The sequence below is a fragment of the Opisthocomus hoazin genome, chromosome Z, assembly GCF_030867145.1.
Source record: "Opisthocomus hoazin isolate bOpiHoa1 chromosome Z, bOpiHoa1.hap1, whole genome shotgun sequence".
NCBI classification, from domain to species: domain Eukaryota; kingdom Metazoa; phylum Chordata; class Aves; order Opisthocomiformes; family Opisthocomidae; genus Opisthocomus; species Opisthocomus hoazin.
In genome coordinates, this window is record NC_134454.1 from 10,981,158 (window position 1) to 10,998,312 (window position 17,155).

At 43.1% G+C, this 17,155-nt stretch overlaps 2 protein-coding genes across 6 annotated transcripts in view; one reads left to right on the forward strand and one right to left on the reverse strand.

The window, feature by feature from the left end:
- Positions 1-2,926: 2,926 nt before the first annotated feature.
- Positions 2,927-15,382, reverse strand: GIN1 (gypsy retrotransposon integrase 1). Of its 5 annotated transcripts, none has more exons than XM_075447072.1 (8): positions 14,989-15,382; positions 10,914-11,059; positions 9,843-10,036; positions 8,457-8,762; positions 7,642-7,830; positions 7,380-7,547; positions 6,655-6,943; positions 2,927-3,563 (listed from the first exon to the last, which is right to left on the reverse strand). In XM_075447072.1, exons 2-8 carry the CDS (start codon positions 11,050-11,052, stop codon positions 3,265-3,267), a joined length of 1,584 nt encoding a protein of 527 aa, XP_075303187.1. In that variant the 5' UTR covers positions 11,053-11,059; positions 14,989-15,382; the 3' UTR covers positions 2,927-3,264. The 5 variants fall into 5 exon arrangements, with proteins under 5 accessions (XP_075303187.1, XP_075303189.1, XP_075303186.1 ...); XM_075447074.1 differs by lacking the exon at positions 14,989-15,382 and adding an exon at positions 14,343-14,397 and having other exon boundaries at positions 7,642-7,770; XM_075447071.1 differs by lacking the exon at positions 14,989-15,382 and adding an exon at positions 14,343-14,397.
- Positions 14,480-17,155, forward strand: part of PPIP5K2 (diphosphoinositol pentakisphosphate kinase 2) — a 53,384-nt gene continuing 50,708 nt past the window's right edge. Inside the window, exon 1 of the mRNA XM_075447076.1 lies at positions 14,480-14,625. The gene's annotated coding sequence lies outside the window, so the exon portion shown is untranslated. The remainder of the gene's footprint in view (positions 14,626-17,155) is intronic.

Genomic DNA, 17,155 nt, shown 5'->3' on the forward strand with positions numbered 1-17,155 from the left:
TGTTTCCAGAAGATTTGTTAACTGTTTGCTGTGAAAAGCAAATCATGACTCATTGGTACCTTCCAGCTGGGAACATTCAGTTCTAGGGAGAAGAAGGAAAAAAAATTAAAACCTCTGTAGCTGGAAAGCAAGAAAACCTTAACACAGAATGGGCAAATACTATACATAAGGAAGTATTCAAACAAGAGACAGAAGGTTTTCATTGCACAGTAAAACAGTCTGAGTGTTTGTACAGACTCTTTTCACTAGCAGATTTTTTTAATGATGCTTTAATCAAACCGTGAGCTGGTAGTTTGCACTACTAGCAAACCCAAAGGATAAACGTTCATAGTTCTGTGCTGGGAGGTATGAGGAAATTTGCACTGTATCTTTCATGCTTCACTCCCTTCTATTCTTCCCCTTCAAACAACTTGCCACGAGGGGGCACAAACTCTATTAGAAAACAAAATTCAGTTATGAAATAGTGTTTTGCTGTTCTCCTATCATAAATGAAATGTATTCCCAGTGAAAAAGAGTACAGAAGGACATTTGCGTATTTATCTAAGTTGGTTAAAATACAAAAATAGGCAGCTCACAACTCTCTGTGGTCACAAGCACACACTGAACAACGCTTCGCTACAACAAGGGTGCGATGGGCTTCTCTGAGCTTCCTCACGCAGTGTGCTGCTTGCAGTCTCTCAGGTTTCCTGGTGGGTTTTTTCAGTTTCCACTGATCGTTTTTCACATCATTAGGTTGAAACCCCTCTATTTTACTTCAATGAACCTCCTGCATGCAGAGAAGCCCCATTTATGTGCACTGAAGAGGCACTAATGCCTGTTTTTTAATACGGTAGATCAAAATTATCAGGAAGCCTGAATAATCAGAATTACGCAGTACGTTAAATGTTTCCTGGTTTTCTCATTCCCCTGGCACTGTAGCATTTTCTTTCCCTCCAATGTAGCAATAACAAGTACACAGGACTTGTGTTGCTTCAGAGCTTCCTCAGGAAACAGCTCTGCTGTACTGTGCGCAAATAAGGAACAGATCAGTTGAAGTAAAAAAAAAAAAAAAAGAGGGACTGGTTTTCTTTTGCACTTAAAGCAGAAAGGAATCTTGCAGAGAGCTCCCTTACTCTCTGATTTTATCCCTGATGCTATTTTTCTTGGTTTTTTTTGCACGTACTCTCTCTATATATACATATACTGCATGCATGCACATACACAACGTATTTAACTATGTAACAAAACATGCATCCTAGCAGAAGATGTCACTTCAGTCAATAATCACAGTAAAGAAACAAAGGTGCATACAGAGGAGGGGTTGGCTTAAAGAGCCTGGGTCTCTGTTAAGGATTAGCATCAGAACAATCTACGCTGCCATGTCATTATCATGACATGAACCTCCAGTGCCCAAGACACACACCACCCAAACAGATCACTGTCTTTAAACTACTATTCCAGGGAAAAAATACTGGATAACAACAGTGCTCATTACTGGAGGAAAAAAATTAAAGCAAAGTAAGGCCACTGTTCACAATTACTGTTACTCACATTTACATGTGGAGTTTTTTCTGCTGCAACTAGTTTGGTGGGATTTCCAAGCATTTTTTTTTTAAACAAGACAAATGTATTTCACTAAGCCTACTTTCCTTCATCCCTTGACTGCACTAGACAGATGACTATAAAGGCTAGCTGTCCTGAAACGACAGCACAGCTTGAGGATTACAGCAGCTACAGAGAGATGGCCTTCTCAGCTCATGTTTGTTTGCCAATGCCAACACCAAGCTTGTTCATCTCCGAGTGCTCCGTGGAGCTGGCGTACAGCAGTCGTCTGTTATGCCAGCAACACAACTGCCTCCCAGTACTCTTTCTAGAACAGTCTCAGTGGAGAAAAAGTGCATATGTAGGACTGGATTTTCAGAAGACACAAAATACTGTAAGTATTTTCTCATTTGCATTTTAAGATATGATGCTGTCATAGTGCTCAGCTCTTTTCATACACAGCTGTGGCCTGTGGCAAAGACATACTGTACATTAGGTACAAATTCCTGTATGCCTCAAGGACCACATCTTGTTACCTAAGATTAATTGAAAACTCTTAATAAACAGTATTCTCCTCCACCCATGTTATAAGTAACATGACATTCAGCAGCAGAGGCAAGTTCAGAGAGCGAGATAAGCAAGCCTTCCACAGTATCAGATAGAAGCTGCTGAATTTCTAAATTCAGTTTTCCGCTAGTTTTCTTCCTCTTCATGTCAGTCCTCTATAGAAAAAACTGACTTGCACTCATCAGTTTTCCCCATGAAGTAATTCCTGTTCCGCTGACTTTGAAATACAGTCTTCTCAGCAGGAAGCCTAGACCTGTAACAACATACTCAACGAATTCACAAAGTAACGCCAGTGCTTCACCTCTCCTAGACCACTGTCAGTGGAAAACTCCAAACTTGTACTGGCTCTGGGAAGATGTAACCACAGAGGAAACCAGACGTTTCTGAAGAAAGCACAAATGAGCGCTGAATGCTCTTAAGATTCAGCATGCCTGAGAAATAAAAATTGCTCACCCTCACAGAGTTTTGGTAAGTGGGGAGTAGCTGAAGGCCTCATCTTCATGTGCAGAACGTTACATGTCCCTGATTTTGGCAGCTTTACTGTTTTGTGAGATCTCAGAGCTCTGGGTTAAACTAGAAATGAAAAGCTGTAAAAGTCAGAGTTTGGAGCTTCTCAGAAATAACAGGACACTGTTTTATAACAGGAAAAGGAGGACATGAGCTTCTCTACAGTGGAGGCAAAATTTACATCAAGTTGCTTAGATTATATTCATACCACAGCATCTCTGCACATCAGGAATGAGTCATTACAGTCAAATGATGCATTGTGTTCTGAAGGGATAACAGTAAGGTATGGCCACACTGCCCTTCCACCAACAAAATCTGAAATTCAAGTGCATGATGTGAGAACATGTGCTTTTATTAGGTTGTGCCTATACTTTTGGTCACTGAGCAAGTGCTTCTCAACATCCACATAAATTAACCACTGGACACCTACAATGTTCTTAAAGTCATACAGTAGTAGAACATGTGCTTTTACTAGGATGTGCCTATGGTTTTGGTAACAAAACAATTGCTTCTTAATGCCATACAAATTAACCAGTGGACATCTGCAGTACTCATATTCTTACAGTAGTAAAGTGGATTTGGTGAAGGAATTTGGAGTTATTAAATTTTTTTCAGTCTGCCACAGAAGTTCCAAACTGCTTGGCAATGAAATGCGACACATGACTATGCTTAAGTATCCTCTATCTTGGTCTGCAGTGTCCAACAAGGTGAAGGCCATCGCTTGGGCTTCGCAGTGTTTGATCCAATGCAACGATCCTCTGTCAGCTCAGACTCATGTTTGCCATCTGTTGATTCTTGGTCTTTGCAGGCTGCAGGTGGCATTTGCACAGCAGACATGGCATCTCTTGTGCAGGCATTTATTTCCTCTTCAGCAACAGAGTCTTGTTGGCTTGGATTATAGGATTTTTCAGATAAGCCAATATAGTCATGGTCAACAACTACAGCACCTTGTAAAAAGTAATGGTTGTCTGTAAAAGAAAAGTAGCCATTAAATCAGATCCTTCTAGTTTACTGAAAGCCATACTTAAAATGTTAGTGAGGTGCTAACTTACTTTTCAAAACGATTTCCATAAGACGACAAGAATGTTTCACAGTAGTCTGATAATGTGAATTTCCTAAATTCCCTGAGTACAAAATGTTTGGCTGCATCTCACTACATCCACAAAATAATGCTTATAATGCTCCACATTAAGAGTCTTTCTTAGGTCAATGACTAGCTTGACATCTGTCATAGTCACTTACTGAACTAATACCTTCAATGAATGGACACACAGATTCTTCCATTTTGTGCACATACACAGAGAAATGTGGCTACTCCAAGCTCTCAAGGGAAACCTTAATGCAACATCACAGGCTTTCTTAAAAAATAAAAATAGAAATATAATAGTTTTATAGAATTTAAAGATGACAATGGTGAGTGCTACTGTATAGTACTACTGAGATTTTCTTCCCTCCAATATATGGTTACAGTGTTTGACTTTTCCGAATGAGTTCAAATAAAATCAAAACAGTCTGACCAGACAAATTAGAAGCGTAACTGTCAACATAACAATAATACTTCTGTTTTGAAAGATGAGGTTAGGGCCTATCTTCATGCTCACATGAGGACCTTAGTGTGAAGTTAAGTATTCTGTTAAATCATAAGAGCTGTTCAACGGGTAAGTATCTCTATACAGGGGGGCTACAAATCCTCTGTCAGATGCAGGTCCAAAGAGGAACCTTTGTGTGAGCATGCTGTGGAGGTGAAACAGCACTTTTCTGGCCATGTTGCTCAACAGATGTGTCCCAAATCTGCCTATTTGCATTCCTGAATCATTTGAGCATTGGACCTAGAGGCATTATCTTGAGTTTAATATTTAAACCGAACTACACTCAAACAAGAAAAACAAAATGTTGCTTCAGACACATAAATGCATGTTTGCATAATGTGTCCCAGAACCTCTGCCTGGCTGTAAAGACACCTAGGCAGCAAACAACCCACGTGCACCCAGACTGCAAATCTGTGATGCCTGTACCAAGGACTATATCAATGCACTGACTCAGGTTTTACCTTTAGACGAAGAGTGTTACAAAAGGTTATGAAGAAATATTTTGCTTCTGTTTGCCCATTCTTACCTGTGAAAGATTTTTTCATCACATGAAAAATGAGCACTCCATCTTCAGACTTTGCCTTTCCTCTTTAAAAACTCCCATTCTCACACATCTAAAGTGTGATACACAACATACACCACAGATTTTTGGAGCAAGGTAAGCAAAACACTTAACACTTACCAAGTTGGTAGCTCAGGCCACAAATATCCTCACCTAAGATGTACTTTTTCCACATTTATTTCACAGAGAACACTACAAATGCTTTGTTCCCATCCAACGTTATGCCACCAGTCTGGTAGGACAGCCACCAGACAGACACCACAGCAGTAGTAACAGTAAATAAGCTGCAGATAAAAAGAGCCCACCCCTGCTAATAAAGTTAAGTCCTTTGTTACAAAGATACACACGTTTCTTTATGGATTAAATAAGATGTCATTCACTATGTAATTCACTGCCCAGTTTCACTGCTCTTATCCAACTGAAATAATACTCTTTCTTGATTGTTGTTGGGCTCTTTGATAAAGGCTGGCAATTATTTTGGCATAACCTGTTTTACCTCTCTACACAATGTAAATATGTATGAATAACGGTCTATATTTCTACCATTTGTAAGTATTCATCATCCATTTAATTTTCTGTTTCTGTCACACAACCAATCTTTAGTCAGTTCCTGGGAAAGGGAAGAAACTCTGTGTTTACCTACTGCTTCTGCAGTATTTTGTGGTAAAGATACTAGGCTCTGATCCTATGAAGACAGCTACATTTAACTTGTACTGTGACACAATTTACCAAAGTCATTGTAATATCTGGAGATTATCTGCATGCTTGACATGCATGTGACTTCTGCCTTATGGATCAGCCATTTAATGAGGAGCTGGAAGCCACAGAGGAATTGTCCATCAGTAAAAGCGGTGTCCTGGAGATGTGACACGAAATTGGTACACTGGTTATGAAAGCTGTAAGAGTCAACTGGCATAAACATCAGCTTCTCACAGGAAATTCCAGAATTAGTTTCAGCTTTGCAAATCCCTCAGTTTTAAGAGGCGATGGAAGAAATTACTATCTCAACGCAGTTTATGCATTTTCAAGAACCAAAGCTTAACCACACATGCCAACAGACATGGTCTTCTAAATGCTGAGTATTCATTTTCCTTAAAGTGCCTGCAGTGACTCAAAGACGGCATCAACAGAAAAGAAACAGCTGCCACTGATTAACATGACAGAACTGTAAAACGACACACTGAACATGTAAGAGCAAGAGTGTTGGTTGATTACCCAAGTCATTGCGAATTTCTAGCAGTCCTATTAAAGGACTACAAAATAACTAACTAATATAAAATATTACAATTTTATTTGCTCTGGTAAGAGACACATATTTACTTCTTCAGTAGCAGAATTTTAAAAAAATATCTCCAAAAATCAGTTCTCTGAGTCAGTTTATTTCAAGGCTTTAGAGGACAGTCTTTTGTTGTTAAAGAAGTCTGAACATGTACCATCCGCACTAATGAGACTAAGCACAAAAAAGAAAAATTCGGTTTCCATTGCACAAGCAAAATAAATGTGAATCCTCTCTACATCAAACCAGAAACACGGTCAGAAAACACTCTTTGAATACAGTTCAGCCTACTTGTAGCACATTTTCACCAGCCAGCACGAACAAGGCCAAACCACAGATTACAAGCAACTTTAATGGAAGCTGTTTTTAAACAGACTTTAAACGTGATTCATTAGCTCTGTTCCATGCTCTGTGTGGGTTTGAAGCCACTCACACTCACTGTTCTTCTCCTTACTGAAAACTGCACTTATTACATTATTACGCAGTGTTAGTTCAATTCATGCTGGTGAGTAAATGATACTTGTTCACTCTGATAACATAACCTAACACCAAGACATAACAGAAAGGTCAAAAAACAAACATCTCCTCCCACCAGTTATACATATACAAAAAATACACACACACGTACATACCTTTTTCACTGGACCCTCTTATGTATGGTTTGAGGTGAGACATCTTAATCGGTCTTTTCAACCTGGATCCTGTGGCATCTCTTAATATTGCACAGCCATTATCTGTGATATAATCTATAATACAAGGACCAACCCATTCCGACTGGAAACGACCATCTTTCCACCAGTTTTTCCTTTGCCTGAGGACTTCATGACCAACTTTAAGTCGAAGGGTATTTAATTGCTTTGGCTTCCTTTTGACAGGGACTTTGTTTCTGATTTTTTGTTCATCTGAAGTGTTTTTCTCCACCTGTAGAAAGATACATATGGATTACATTTTGTTTTTCCAAAAGCAATCATGTATTTTCATAACATTGGTTAATAACGCAGAAGCATAACATTAATTGGTTTTGGATGTGTGTAATCCATAATACATGAGTCTGGAGAGTTCTGAAGAGATCGATTTTATCTTCATAAGTCAGTAGCCCATAGGCAATGGTTTTCAGCTTCTGTAGATAAGCAGCCCCCTAAGACAGATTTGAATCTCTTTTAAGGTTACTCCCTCCAAATACATATGAGAATTGGTACACTGGAATCTAGGGCTCACAGGTGAAAGGGGTGAAAAAACAAACAAAGCACCAAAAAAACCACACTGATTTAAAAGGTTAGTTATACCTTACACTTCAAGCCTTTCCATCTTTATCTTCAGTCTTCTTACTAGTAAAATTTGAATATATAACATTTACCTGGCAATCGGATGTTTTCTCTTCTTCCAGAGCTTGACTGGCTTTTTTAGTTGCTTCAAATATTTTGGCAAACATATTGTATTCTCCTTCCACACGTATATTCATTGTCTCAACAACATGTGGGTTGCGATTAAACATTTGGAAAAATGGGGTGTTTTGATCTGGCTCCTATTTAAATGGGGAGTAAAAAGCAAGAACATTTAGCACAGCTGTGCAGGTATTTTGGGGGACTTCAGTTAATACAGGAAGAACCTTCACATACCAAATTTGTCAAATTGAACGCATAGGCAATAGCAGACAAGTGTTCATCCCAATCATTTGGATGGTCAGTGCAGTATCTGTTAAGGAAAGCTTTGATTGTCTTGCATGTTCTTTCATTTACATCATCTGTCTGAGGATAAGACAATACAATTTGTTTCATTCCAAACAGTGCAAACAGTTCTTCATTTATCTTCAAAAGAAAAAGAACACAATTACTGAAGGTTTCCCTCTTCTGTACCACAGTTCAAATAAACAAATTCAGTTTTTTATCCCTTTTGTTGACATGATGGTGACTGAGCTAGTGTCTTACACACATATTCCCACCAAACAATACAGTGTTGAGAGTGAGAACTAAAGGAATCAGTATGGCTTAGAAGCCAGTAATCGATGGTTTCTGAACACATTTCTGCCACTAATTGAATTTATTATTTGCTCCATATCATAGTCTCATGACTTCATCGTTACTGAGAAGGTCAGTGTGAAAAGTTCTTCATAATCACTATAGGCCAATGCCAAAAATACCCTTCGCTCTGCTATACTGGACAATATGGATGAATGAAATACAGCATGTTGGAGTGTGAAAGCCTGTGCTAGTTCATCAAAGTGACAAAATCTGCACTGTGACCAGCAGGAAATCATTTTCCTATGTTCTTTATCCAAAGAATAAAACCCTGGGAAATGTTGCATAAAGTTACAATTGCAAATAATTGGTTTGTCTTTTTTTTTTTCAATTAGCAAAAAAAATTTTACAGTCTTTCTCAAGAATGGTTTAATATAGGGGGAAAAAAAAAAGAAACCAGCCGTGTAAAAACTTACCTGATAAACAAGCTCATTTCCTTGATCAATAGGCATTTTTTGAGGTGGCCCATATAAGAAAAACACATTTATGATTGCCTTAGCAATTTCAGCAGCTGAAGTGTCCTGCAGCGGCAAGATAACAGCCCATCTTGTAAACAAATCTGTCATAATTATGACATACTTGTGGCTTCTGTTGGTAACATTAAAAGGTCCCAGTAGGTCTATAGCGACTGCTGTCCATGGATCCTCTGCTCTGATCGGGTGTGTTTTGGGTGCTGTGGTGGTTGTATTCTTTGCCACTTGGCAATGCTGGCAAGCATACACCTAGCGCAAAAATCAAGGAAGACGCCATCAGTAAAAAGTGATGGTGAAGGTTTAAGACCATCAGCAAGATCATAAATCTCCATTGTCCCTCTGTAAGTTAGGTCAGACTAGGCAATGCAAAATTATTTACCCTTAGATTTTCAGCCCTAGCATAAAACCAAAACAAAACCAAACAGCGAATGCCGGGAGAAGGACACGTACCGGAATTCACAACTCAACTCTCCTCATTCTGAAAGCACCGTGCTCTTTAGAGTCCACAGTATAAATTTTAATATCCCTTACCATCTTTAAATACTAAAGAATGTATGAAGCAGCTGGGATCCAAAGAAAGTCCCAACCATTCCCTTTTTGGTTCTACTGTGTGTGTGGTGGCTGAAAGATACTGGCAGCATACACAATCTTCCAAGCAAAACATGGATCAGCTTTACCTACAGCACAGAGCCCCTTTGTCCAAGTCTGAACTGAAAGCAAAGACTCATTTGCAGTTCATGTTACAGCTGTGCATGAACCCAGAGTATTCAGGTGATGCAGCAAGCTGATAGCAACAGTAATTCGGCCATGAAGGATATTTACATACAGTTTCCTCAAGGATCACATTCTGCCTAGGGATCATGTCCATGTATCTCTGGGTGAAGGAGGAGCAGGAACTTTCCCAAGCAGTGATTTGTTTAACTGTTTCCTGAACATGCCTAATTGTAGAGCAGAGGCACCATTTTCATATTCTTATCTGCCAGCAGCCACTCTGGCCTCATCTCCTTGGGATGGTACACTGCATCCTAACAAAGGCATATTAAGAGACCTTGCAAGAGAAATCCCTCTCAAAGACCAGATGTGCCCTGCATACTTAAAGGCTCCCCACCACCGGGTAACATATGGCAACAGGCCAGCCACATGGTCAGTAGTAAAAGAAAAAACAAAAAAAGGAAACACCATGCTTTGCCAAGAAGACTATTTGAAGCTTGATTTGATTCTAAGTTTACGTTTCCCCATCATGAAGCAGTATGGGTGCTTGCTGTATCAAAGTCAAAACATTTGTAACAAGACTACATTAAAAAAAATCCTGTAGCTATGAGACCATACCCACTGCTTGACATCATTTGTTACAGAGGTCCAGTAGTAATTAGATTCCACTAAAGTCAGTGTCCTTGATATGCCATGATGAGTGCCAGCAGCATTTTCGTGGCATTTCTCAAGCACCTTTTTCTTTTCTTCATCTGAAACAATTACCAGGCGCATCTGTTTTCTGTCTTTTCCAACATAGAACAATTTATTTTCTGGAAGAAGAAAAGTACCAGCAAATTACATTGAAGTGCTTTGCCTTTTGTTTAGTTTACTAAGCTACCTGGCATGATTCGGTACAGAATTTCTTAAATTGACTTCAATTCACTTCTGTTTAAATATAGCTTTTTGTTTACAAATACTTTATTTCCTCTAAAGAGACAATTATTCACCTGCATTTATTAATCTGTACAGGAGGCAAGTCAGAATGGAAACAATGTTCCCACAGGAAGTCTGACTGAAACACAAGCTAATGTAGGTTGTGGGAAGGGTAGGTCGGACATGTTATGACACTTATTGTCTGCCTGCCAGCAACCTGACGCTGCGATTCGCAGCTTTAACTCCTCCCTGCCTTCTCTTTACATAGGCTTCGTGGGATACAGAGAGCACAGCAGACTACAAAGGCTCATATACCTCCTTGCAGGGATGCAATAAAGCCGGGAAGGGCCAGGAGGCTCCAAGGTGACAAAGGGCAAAGCCATCCTTGCACTTCTGCCCAGCCACGCAGCACAGAGCTTACTCCAGACCTGACTGAGCACTCCTTGTCTACAGCTGCAGATGGGGATTTCCCCTTCTGCAGTTCTTTCTCTGAATTATGGATTGTAATGGTCTATGTATTTCCCTGGTTTCTAGAACAAGGTTTGGCTTTTAGATAGCTACATAAATCCCTCCTGGAAAGGACTAAAGCAGACTGAGTTTCTGCTTCTGTAAACATCCTCTTATATATTAACAAGAGTTAAGCAGAGTGTTTCATAGAGAATGCATATTAAAACCACAGTATGTTGCAAAGCAAGACCCCACTTTCTTTTTTTCCTATCAGCAAATCTTCACCTAAAAATTTATTTCCAGAGTAGTTTGAGAGAATGTTTTTACCTTTGAAAACAAATTTTTTAGCTGCTCTCCTGATTCCACTTCTTTCACTTGATAATGTTGTGGGATGATACTCCCCTGTTCGCTTGTAGTATGCAATCTGCTTCAGGTGGAGCCCACCATTTTTTCCACTACGGACCATCACTAACCTGAACAAAACGCACAGTATTTGTTATATATGGCAACTGTCAGAGGTGCACATCTTCAGTTTTTACTGGTTTCTTTGTAGTTCAGCGGTACAATGTAGCATCTCAGAGGATGCTACACAATCCACTGCACTGGTCTCAACTTAGGCAACAAGGAATACTGCTAGACGCACCACATTTGTTCTGTGCAAAGCTGGTTTTGTCAACCTATGTTTTAAACTTCCAGACAATGGGGACTTTCACTATATTCATTGGGCAGGGTGGGGGAAGTGCGACCAGAGAGAAAGAAATTGCTGTTCTTATTCGTAAACATTTGGATAGCTCTCAAACGCAGGTGTGCTGGAGATTGGGTGTGTCCAAAGAGCCACACCAGTTGGAAAAAAACCAGATACACAAATAGGAAAACACAACTCCCTAGATAATAAACAAAACAATTTTCTGTCAGTTTCTAAGTCATCTGACAATTAGATTTTGAAGTCCCAAACCAGACTCTGCATGTAAGACAACAATTCAATCCCTGACATTATTGGCTGACCTCCGTGATCACATTAATAAACTAAAATGCATCACTGGTACAGGAAAAAATTAGGGTCTAGCAAGAGTAGCATCAATACTATTAGCAATTAATAACAAGCAGCAATATTCACAGGCAGAAATATTCATGCAGGCTCTATGGGATTTCAGTGATTTTTTTTTTCCCCCTCAAATCTGCTCCAGCAGCAATGAAGATGTAGATGGAACCACAGTTCGATCCTGCTCTAATTAATGAAAGCATCCAGTCTTTCTGGAATCCATGTTATCTCATTATACGTTGATACTATTTGAAAGCCAAATGTGTAACTCAGGATATTTATTTTTCAATTTTTAGATTCTCATCTGTTTACTATACCGAGGGTGAGAAGGAGGTAAAGAGCTCTAAAGAGTGATTATGCCCACTTATTTACTCCATTCTTCTCAGAAAATACAATGGTGTGTGTTATTTATAGAATAACATACTCATACAGCTGGGCTAAACATTGCTGTGTTATCAGTGTCACATGCATACCAGGAACTTCACATTCAAACAGTGACAAGACCTTTGTCCCACTGAATACTTCATTTTGCACAACCTAGAGCTGGCTTTCAAAATCAGCCAAGTCTAGAACACTAATGTTGTGTGGCAAAAGTAAAATTCTCATACCTGAAAGAAGTAGTACAGATAAACTTTTCACCACTACAGTTCTGTCTGAGGAAAGAGGGTGTTTCAGAACAGGGAAGGAGTGGAGGCAAAACACGGCAGTGTTGCCAGTGATTTTGGCTGGCACAGCAGTTCCTTGTAAAATTATATCTGATAGCACGAGTCAACGCAACCCACGGAGTTGGTGCACTGGATAACTAACAGCAGAACGGAATAAAATGATAAAATTTGTGTTTCTGTTGTTTTAAAGGAGTCGATTAACTAGCATTTCTGACAGCAAAAAGAGTACTGGTGAGGAACAACTAAAATAACCTATCTGCCAGAGGTATGCCTTCAAGTGTCATTCATGGGTCTCCTGAAGGTTAGTCCTGCAGTTACCCAAGCATGGCTGGAAGTCAAAACCAGCCAGGTATGATTTATCACTTAACCATTGGGATGATGGACCATTTTGGCTTGACACAGACTTTCACACATGGCAAGAAAAGATGCTCCGGAACAATCTTTATTCTTCCGGTACTTTTTGCTTGTGAAACTTTTGCTTGAAACAGTGAATGTTCTCCATGTAGTACATGATTACTGATTCTAACAAAATGAAGTTGCACAGCAGTAAGATACATCTGAGCGGGACCACAGCTTACACTTCAGATAAATAGAAATTCTATCTTCATTCCTACAATGGCAAACTCTAATATAAAACTTTGGAAGAGTGTACATAAGCCAATGAAGAAAGAATGCATTATGTGGTATCCATATTTAATGTATTTAGTAGGATCCTGATCCAGCATAAGTGCGCCGATAGTCTGCTGGATTGCTGCCTAAGAGGACAACATTAAATGAGCTTCCTCCCTGGATATTTAGTTCCCTAAACTCATCTTTCCCCCATACTTAATTTACTTTGTTCGGCCTAATCTTGAAAAAAATTAACTGAAAATAACAAATTATAAAACCTTCTGGTTTTGTTATTTAGAATAAACCATATTACTTCAGATAGTTCATATGCTATCTCTAGCAATACTCTCAGTGTATCTGGTAGTCTGTAAATATCAAAGACATTTACATCAGTAATCAAGTCTTAATACCTTTGAAGCTGGAAGAGAATACACTGCTTTAATTAGAGTCTTTTTGACAAAGAGAATGAAACTTCCACATAACCAGCACTCTCTTTGTGTTAGTGTCACAGCCAACACAATCATACCTGCTAACACTTCACTGTTTTACTTTTTAATGCCCGTCCCCCCCAACCCATAAGCACAATCCTAACTGCAAAGATAGTTATTTTTTAGTCCAGCATTCGAGTGCTTCCCCCGCCTCTACCCGCAATTCCTACCAGGACCAGGAATTCCCCACGGAGCCCTGAACCAACCTTTTCTAACCAAACCGCTCCCAGCAACCCGTGAATAAAGACGGGACACGTTCGCCTACATCCCTCCCTGGCTTCTGCAAGCCCGAGCCGCCCACGCCACGGAGGCCTCCCACCTCACACCCCCCTCACTCCTCAGGCTTCTCCACCCTGAAGCCTGACGCACCACCCCGCAGACCGCCTGCACCGCCAGAGCGCACGCAGGCCCCGGTCAGGACGGAAGCCGCGCTGCAGGAGGTGACAACAGGGGAACAGGAGACGCGAGCAGGCGCGGCCCCCCGACGGCGCGCAGAGGGCCGCGGCGGCGGCTAGCGGAGCCGAGAGGGTGGGTGCGGTCAACTGAAGGCTGGCGGCCCACGGCAGCCCTGCCTCCCAGAGGCATCTCCTCACGGCAAGGGGCCCCGCCCGCCTGCCCGGCGCAGCCCCAAGGCCGCGCCCAAGCCCTCCTCCCGAGCGCCGCCGAGACTACGGCCCCCAGCATGCAACGCGCCGCCCGGGAGCGGCCCACCAGCCGGCAGCGGGAGTCCCTCGCCTCACGCATGCGCAACGCGGCACAAGCGCGATCTTTTTCCTTCCCCGTTTCTCCGCCGCCGGTCGCCACCCCCTCCTCCTCCTCTCGGCTCCGCGGCGAGGTCGCCGGCACGTCGGGCGCCGCGGAGAGCCGCCGGGCCCCCGGCGCGCACCTGCTCCAGCAGAGGTATCGGCACCACCTGTCCGGGGGAGGGCGGGGGGAGCGGCCGCACACTGACCTCGCCTCTTCCCGGCTGGCTGACCGCCACGGCGGCCCTTGCGCCCCGAGACTTATGTGGCGCCCCCGGAAGTGGCGGGAGGGAGGGAGGGGGGCGGGCCGCCGAGGCGAGGGGGGCGGGGCGAGGCATCCCGCGCGGCGGCGCCGGGCGGCGGCGCCTCCTCCTCCTCGTCCTTCTCCACCTCCACCTCCACCTCCTCCTCCTCCTCCTCCTCCTCCTCCTCCTCCTCCTCCTCCTCCTCCTCCTCAATGGGACGCAGGGGCGCCGGCGGCGCCGCGCGCAGGTGAGGTGACGGTTTCTCCCCGGTGCCGCTCGGGGCCCCCCCTCCTTCCCTTCCCTTCTCTTCCGCCACCTCTCAGCCGGCCGGGATCGACCCCGCCGGCCGCGCCCCGCCGTTAGACCGGAGGGCGGTGGCGGGTTGGCGGCGGCGGGCCGGTCGCCCCCTCTGGCTGCGGCCTGGGGACCGGCGGCCGTTGCTGCTGCCCCCCCCCGCGCCCGTTCCCGCCCTGCTGAGGCGGCGGCCCTGGCGGCGGGGTGGCGCCCGGGGCCCGCCGCGACACCGGCCGTGGCCCGGCCTCGGCGGGGCGGGATGGGGAGGTCGGTCCCGTGGGAAGCGGGGTCGCTGGGCCCGGTCCGGCCCCGGTACCTGAGGGCGGGACCCGAAACGCGCCGCCGGGAGCCGAGGAGCGCGTCCGGCCTTTTGGTGGGTGCCGTGGTTTACCGAGGTGGCGGCGGCGGGAGCAGGCGGCGCGGAGGAGTGCGCGGGGTGACAGGTCGCCTTGGCGGGGCCGGGGCCGCGGAACGGGGGCTCCTCAGCCGCCGGGTCCGGGGCGCTCGGCATCCGGACCGCCGGTGGTGGGATCGGTGTGGGATCGGTTGGGGCGGGGGAGACTGCCGTCTGCGTTGTGATCGAGCCAGGGAAGAAAAGCAGCCGCCGTCCCAGAGCTGAGAACCAGTTACGCGTAGTAACCGGAAAATAACCCGTCGGGAGCCGAGAGGGGAGAGACGCTTTGACAGAGCGGCCTGCGTTAACGGTTCTTTGTTCTGGTCGTGTTTTCCTGAACCTGGGGACTTTACTCAGTATTGATAAGCTTTGAGTACACTGGGATTTTTTTGACTTATCGTTGCTGTGTGATAGTTGATTTTGTAGTTAGCCACTCTCCTCGCACAAGCACGAAGACTGTAGCAGATCAGTATCGCAACCACAGTGAAATAAGTGGTTTCCTTTCCCATCCAAACCACTGCTATCTAATGCCCGAAGCTGAAGAGCTGCTCTTTACAGTTGTTACAGTGTTTCTGCGTTATGTTGCGTCTTTCTAAGTGCTGTTTCCCTTCATCTATTTAAGCTGCACCATTCCCACCTTTTCTGCATTCCTTCTGCATCATTTTTGTATTCTAGTAGCAAGCCACCAAACTCTTTTTTTTTTGCTTGAGGTATCAAAATTCCCATAGAGTGTTCCTTTGTTCTGGTGAAAACAGGCATGGTTGTAAATGATGAGAGGCAGCTAAACCTTTCACTTTCAACAAGTTTTTATTCAGCTGTAACAAAACTATTCTTGCTGTGTAGAACTGTGTTTGGCATAAGGGTTTGAGTGATGTAATACACCTCTTTCATGGCTCAGTATGTGAGAAATATGAATTTTTGTACTGGTTGGCTTGTCTTGGCTGGCTGATTCTTTCTGTGGAAAAGAGTTTCATCCTTCTGGCAGCTGTGGTTAAAACAAATCAGGCTTCCAGAGGCTGAGCCTAATGAACTTTGATGCAGAATTTTTTGCAAAAGCTTTCTCACCGCTACAAAGTTGAAGTAACAAGTTGTTTGTGAGAACACAGAGAAGCCGTGTTGCCATCTTTGATTGGGATCTCTAAAAGTTCAGCAGCCAGCCTTTCTTGAGACATTCAAGCTATCCACAAATACAAATGTCTTTATGTGATGTGTTTGACAGGGTTTGATTTAGAAAGCAGCTTGGAGGTTAATGAATGTGAAGGTTATCTGTTCTGCGGCTGTGCAGGAAACACTTGTAACGCATGCCAGATGTCAGTTTGTAGTAGTGTTTGCCAGTTTAAAAAAAAATACTGACTTTCTGTCTTGAAGGGAAGATAGTGATATTTACCAGACAGATTTTTCTAGACTTTTAAGGCTGTTCTGACACTTCTGTTGAAGGATAATAGTGGTTCATTTTGCAGTTCATGACTGCTAAGGAGTTGAAAGGTGCCCTGTGATAGTGCAGTGTTTGGGGCTAAAACTTAGAGTTTTAGCAGATGTCATTACATGTGCTGAAAAGTCACCTTTCTGCTAGTAAGATATTGTGGAAAAACAAATTCTGTGAGCAAATAATTTGGTAAGGGAAAGATTAAGATACTTGCACTGAAAAGTTATTTCACTGTAAATTTGGTAATTCTAAATGACTGGAAGTATTTTGCTTAACTAACTGTATAATTACTAGGAAAGAAAGCAAACATGGGGAAATCAGCCAAGTTATTACTGCTTGAAAACTAACAGTTGTGCTTTAAGACTAGAATTCACATTCATCAACAACCTACAAGGCGTGTCTTTCCTCACTGCAGTGCTGGTTCACATGGCATGGTACAGCTCTAAAGTTTTTACTCCACTGGGCTAAGCTACTGGAATATGGAGGGTCAGGGTGAAATCCTGGTTTAGACACAAACACTTAGGTGGCACAGTTATTGGAAAATAATGCAGGTCTCTGGGAGAAGGTTGAGGCAACTACAGTTAGTTGTCTAGCCTAGCTATACAGCACTTCAACAAATAGATGGAAGTGCCCCTGTAAGTAACACTGATAAGAATTGTTTCC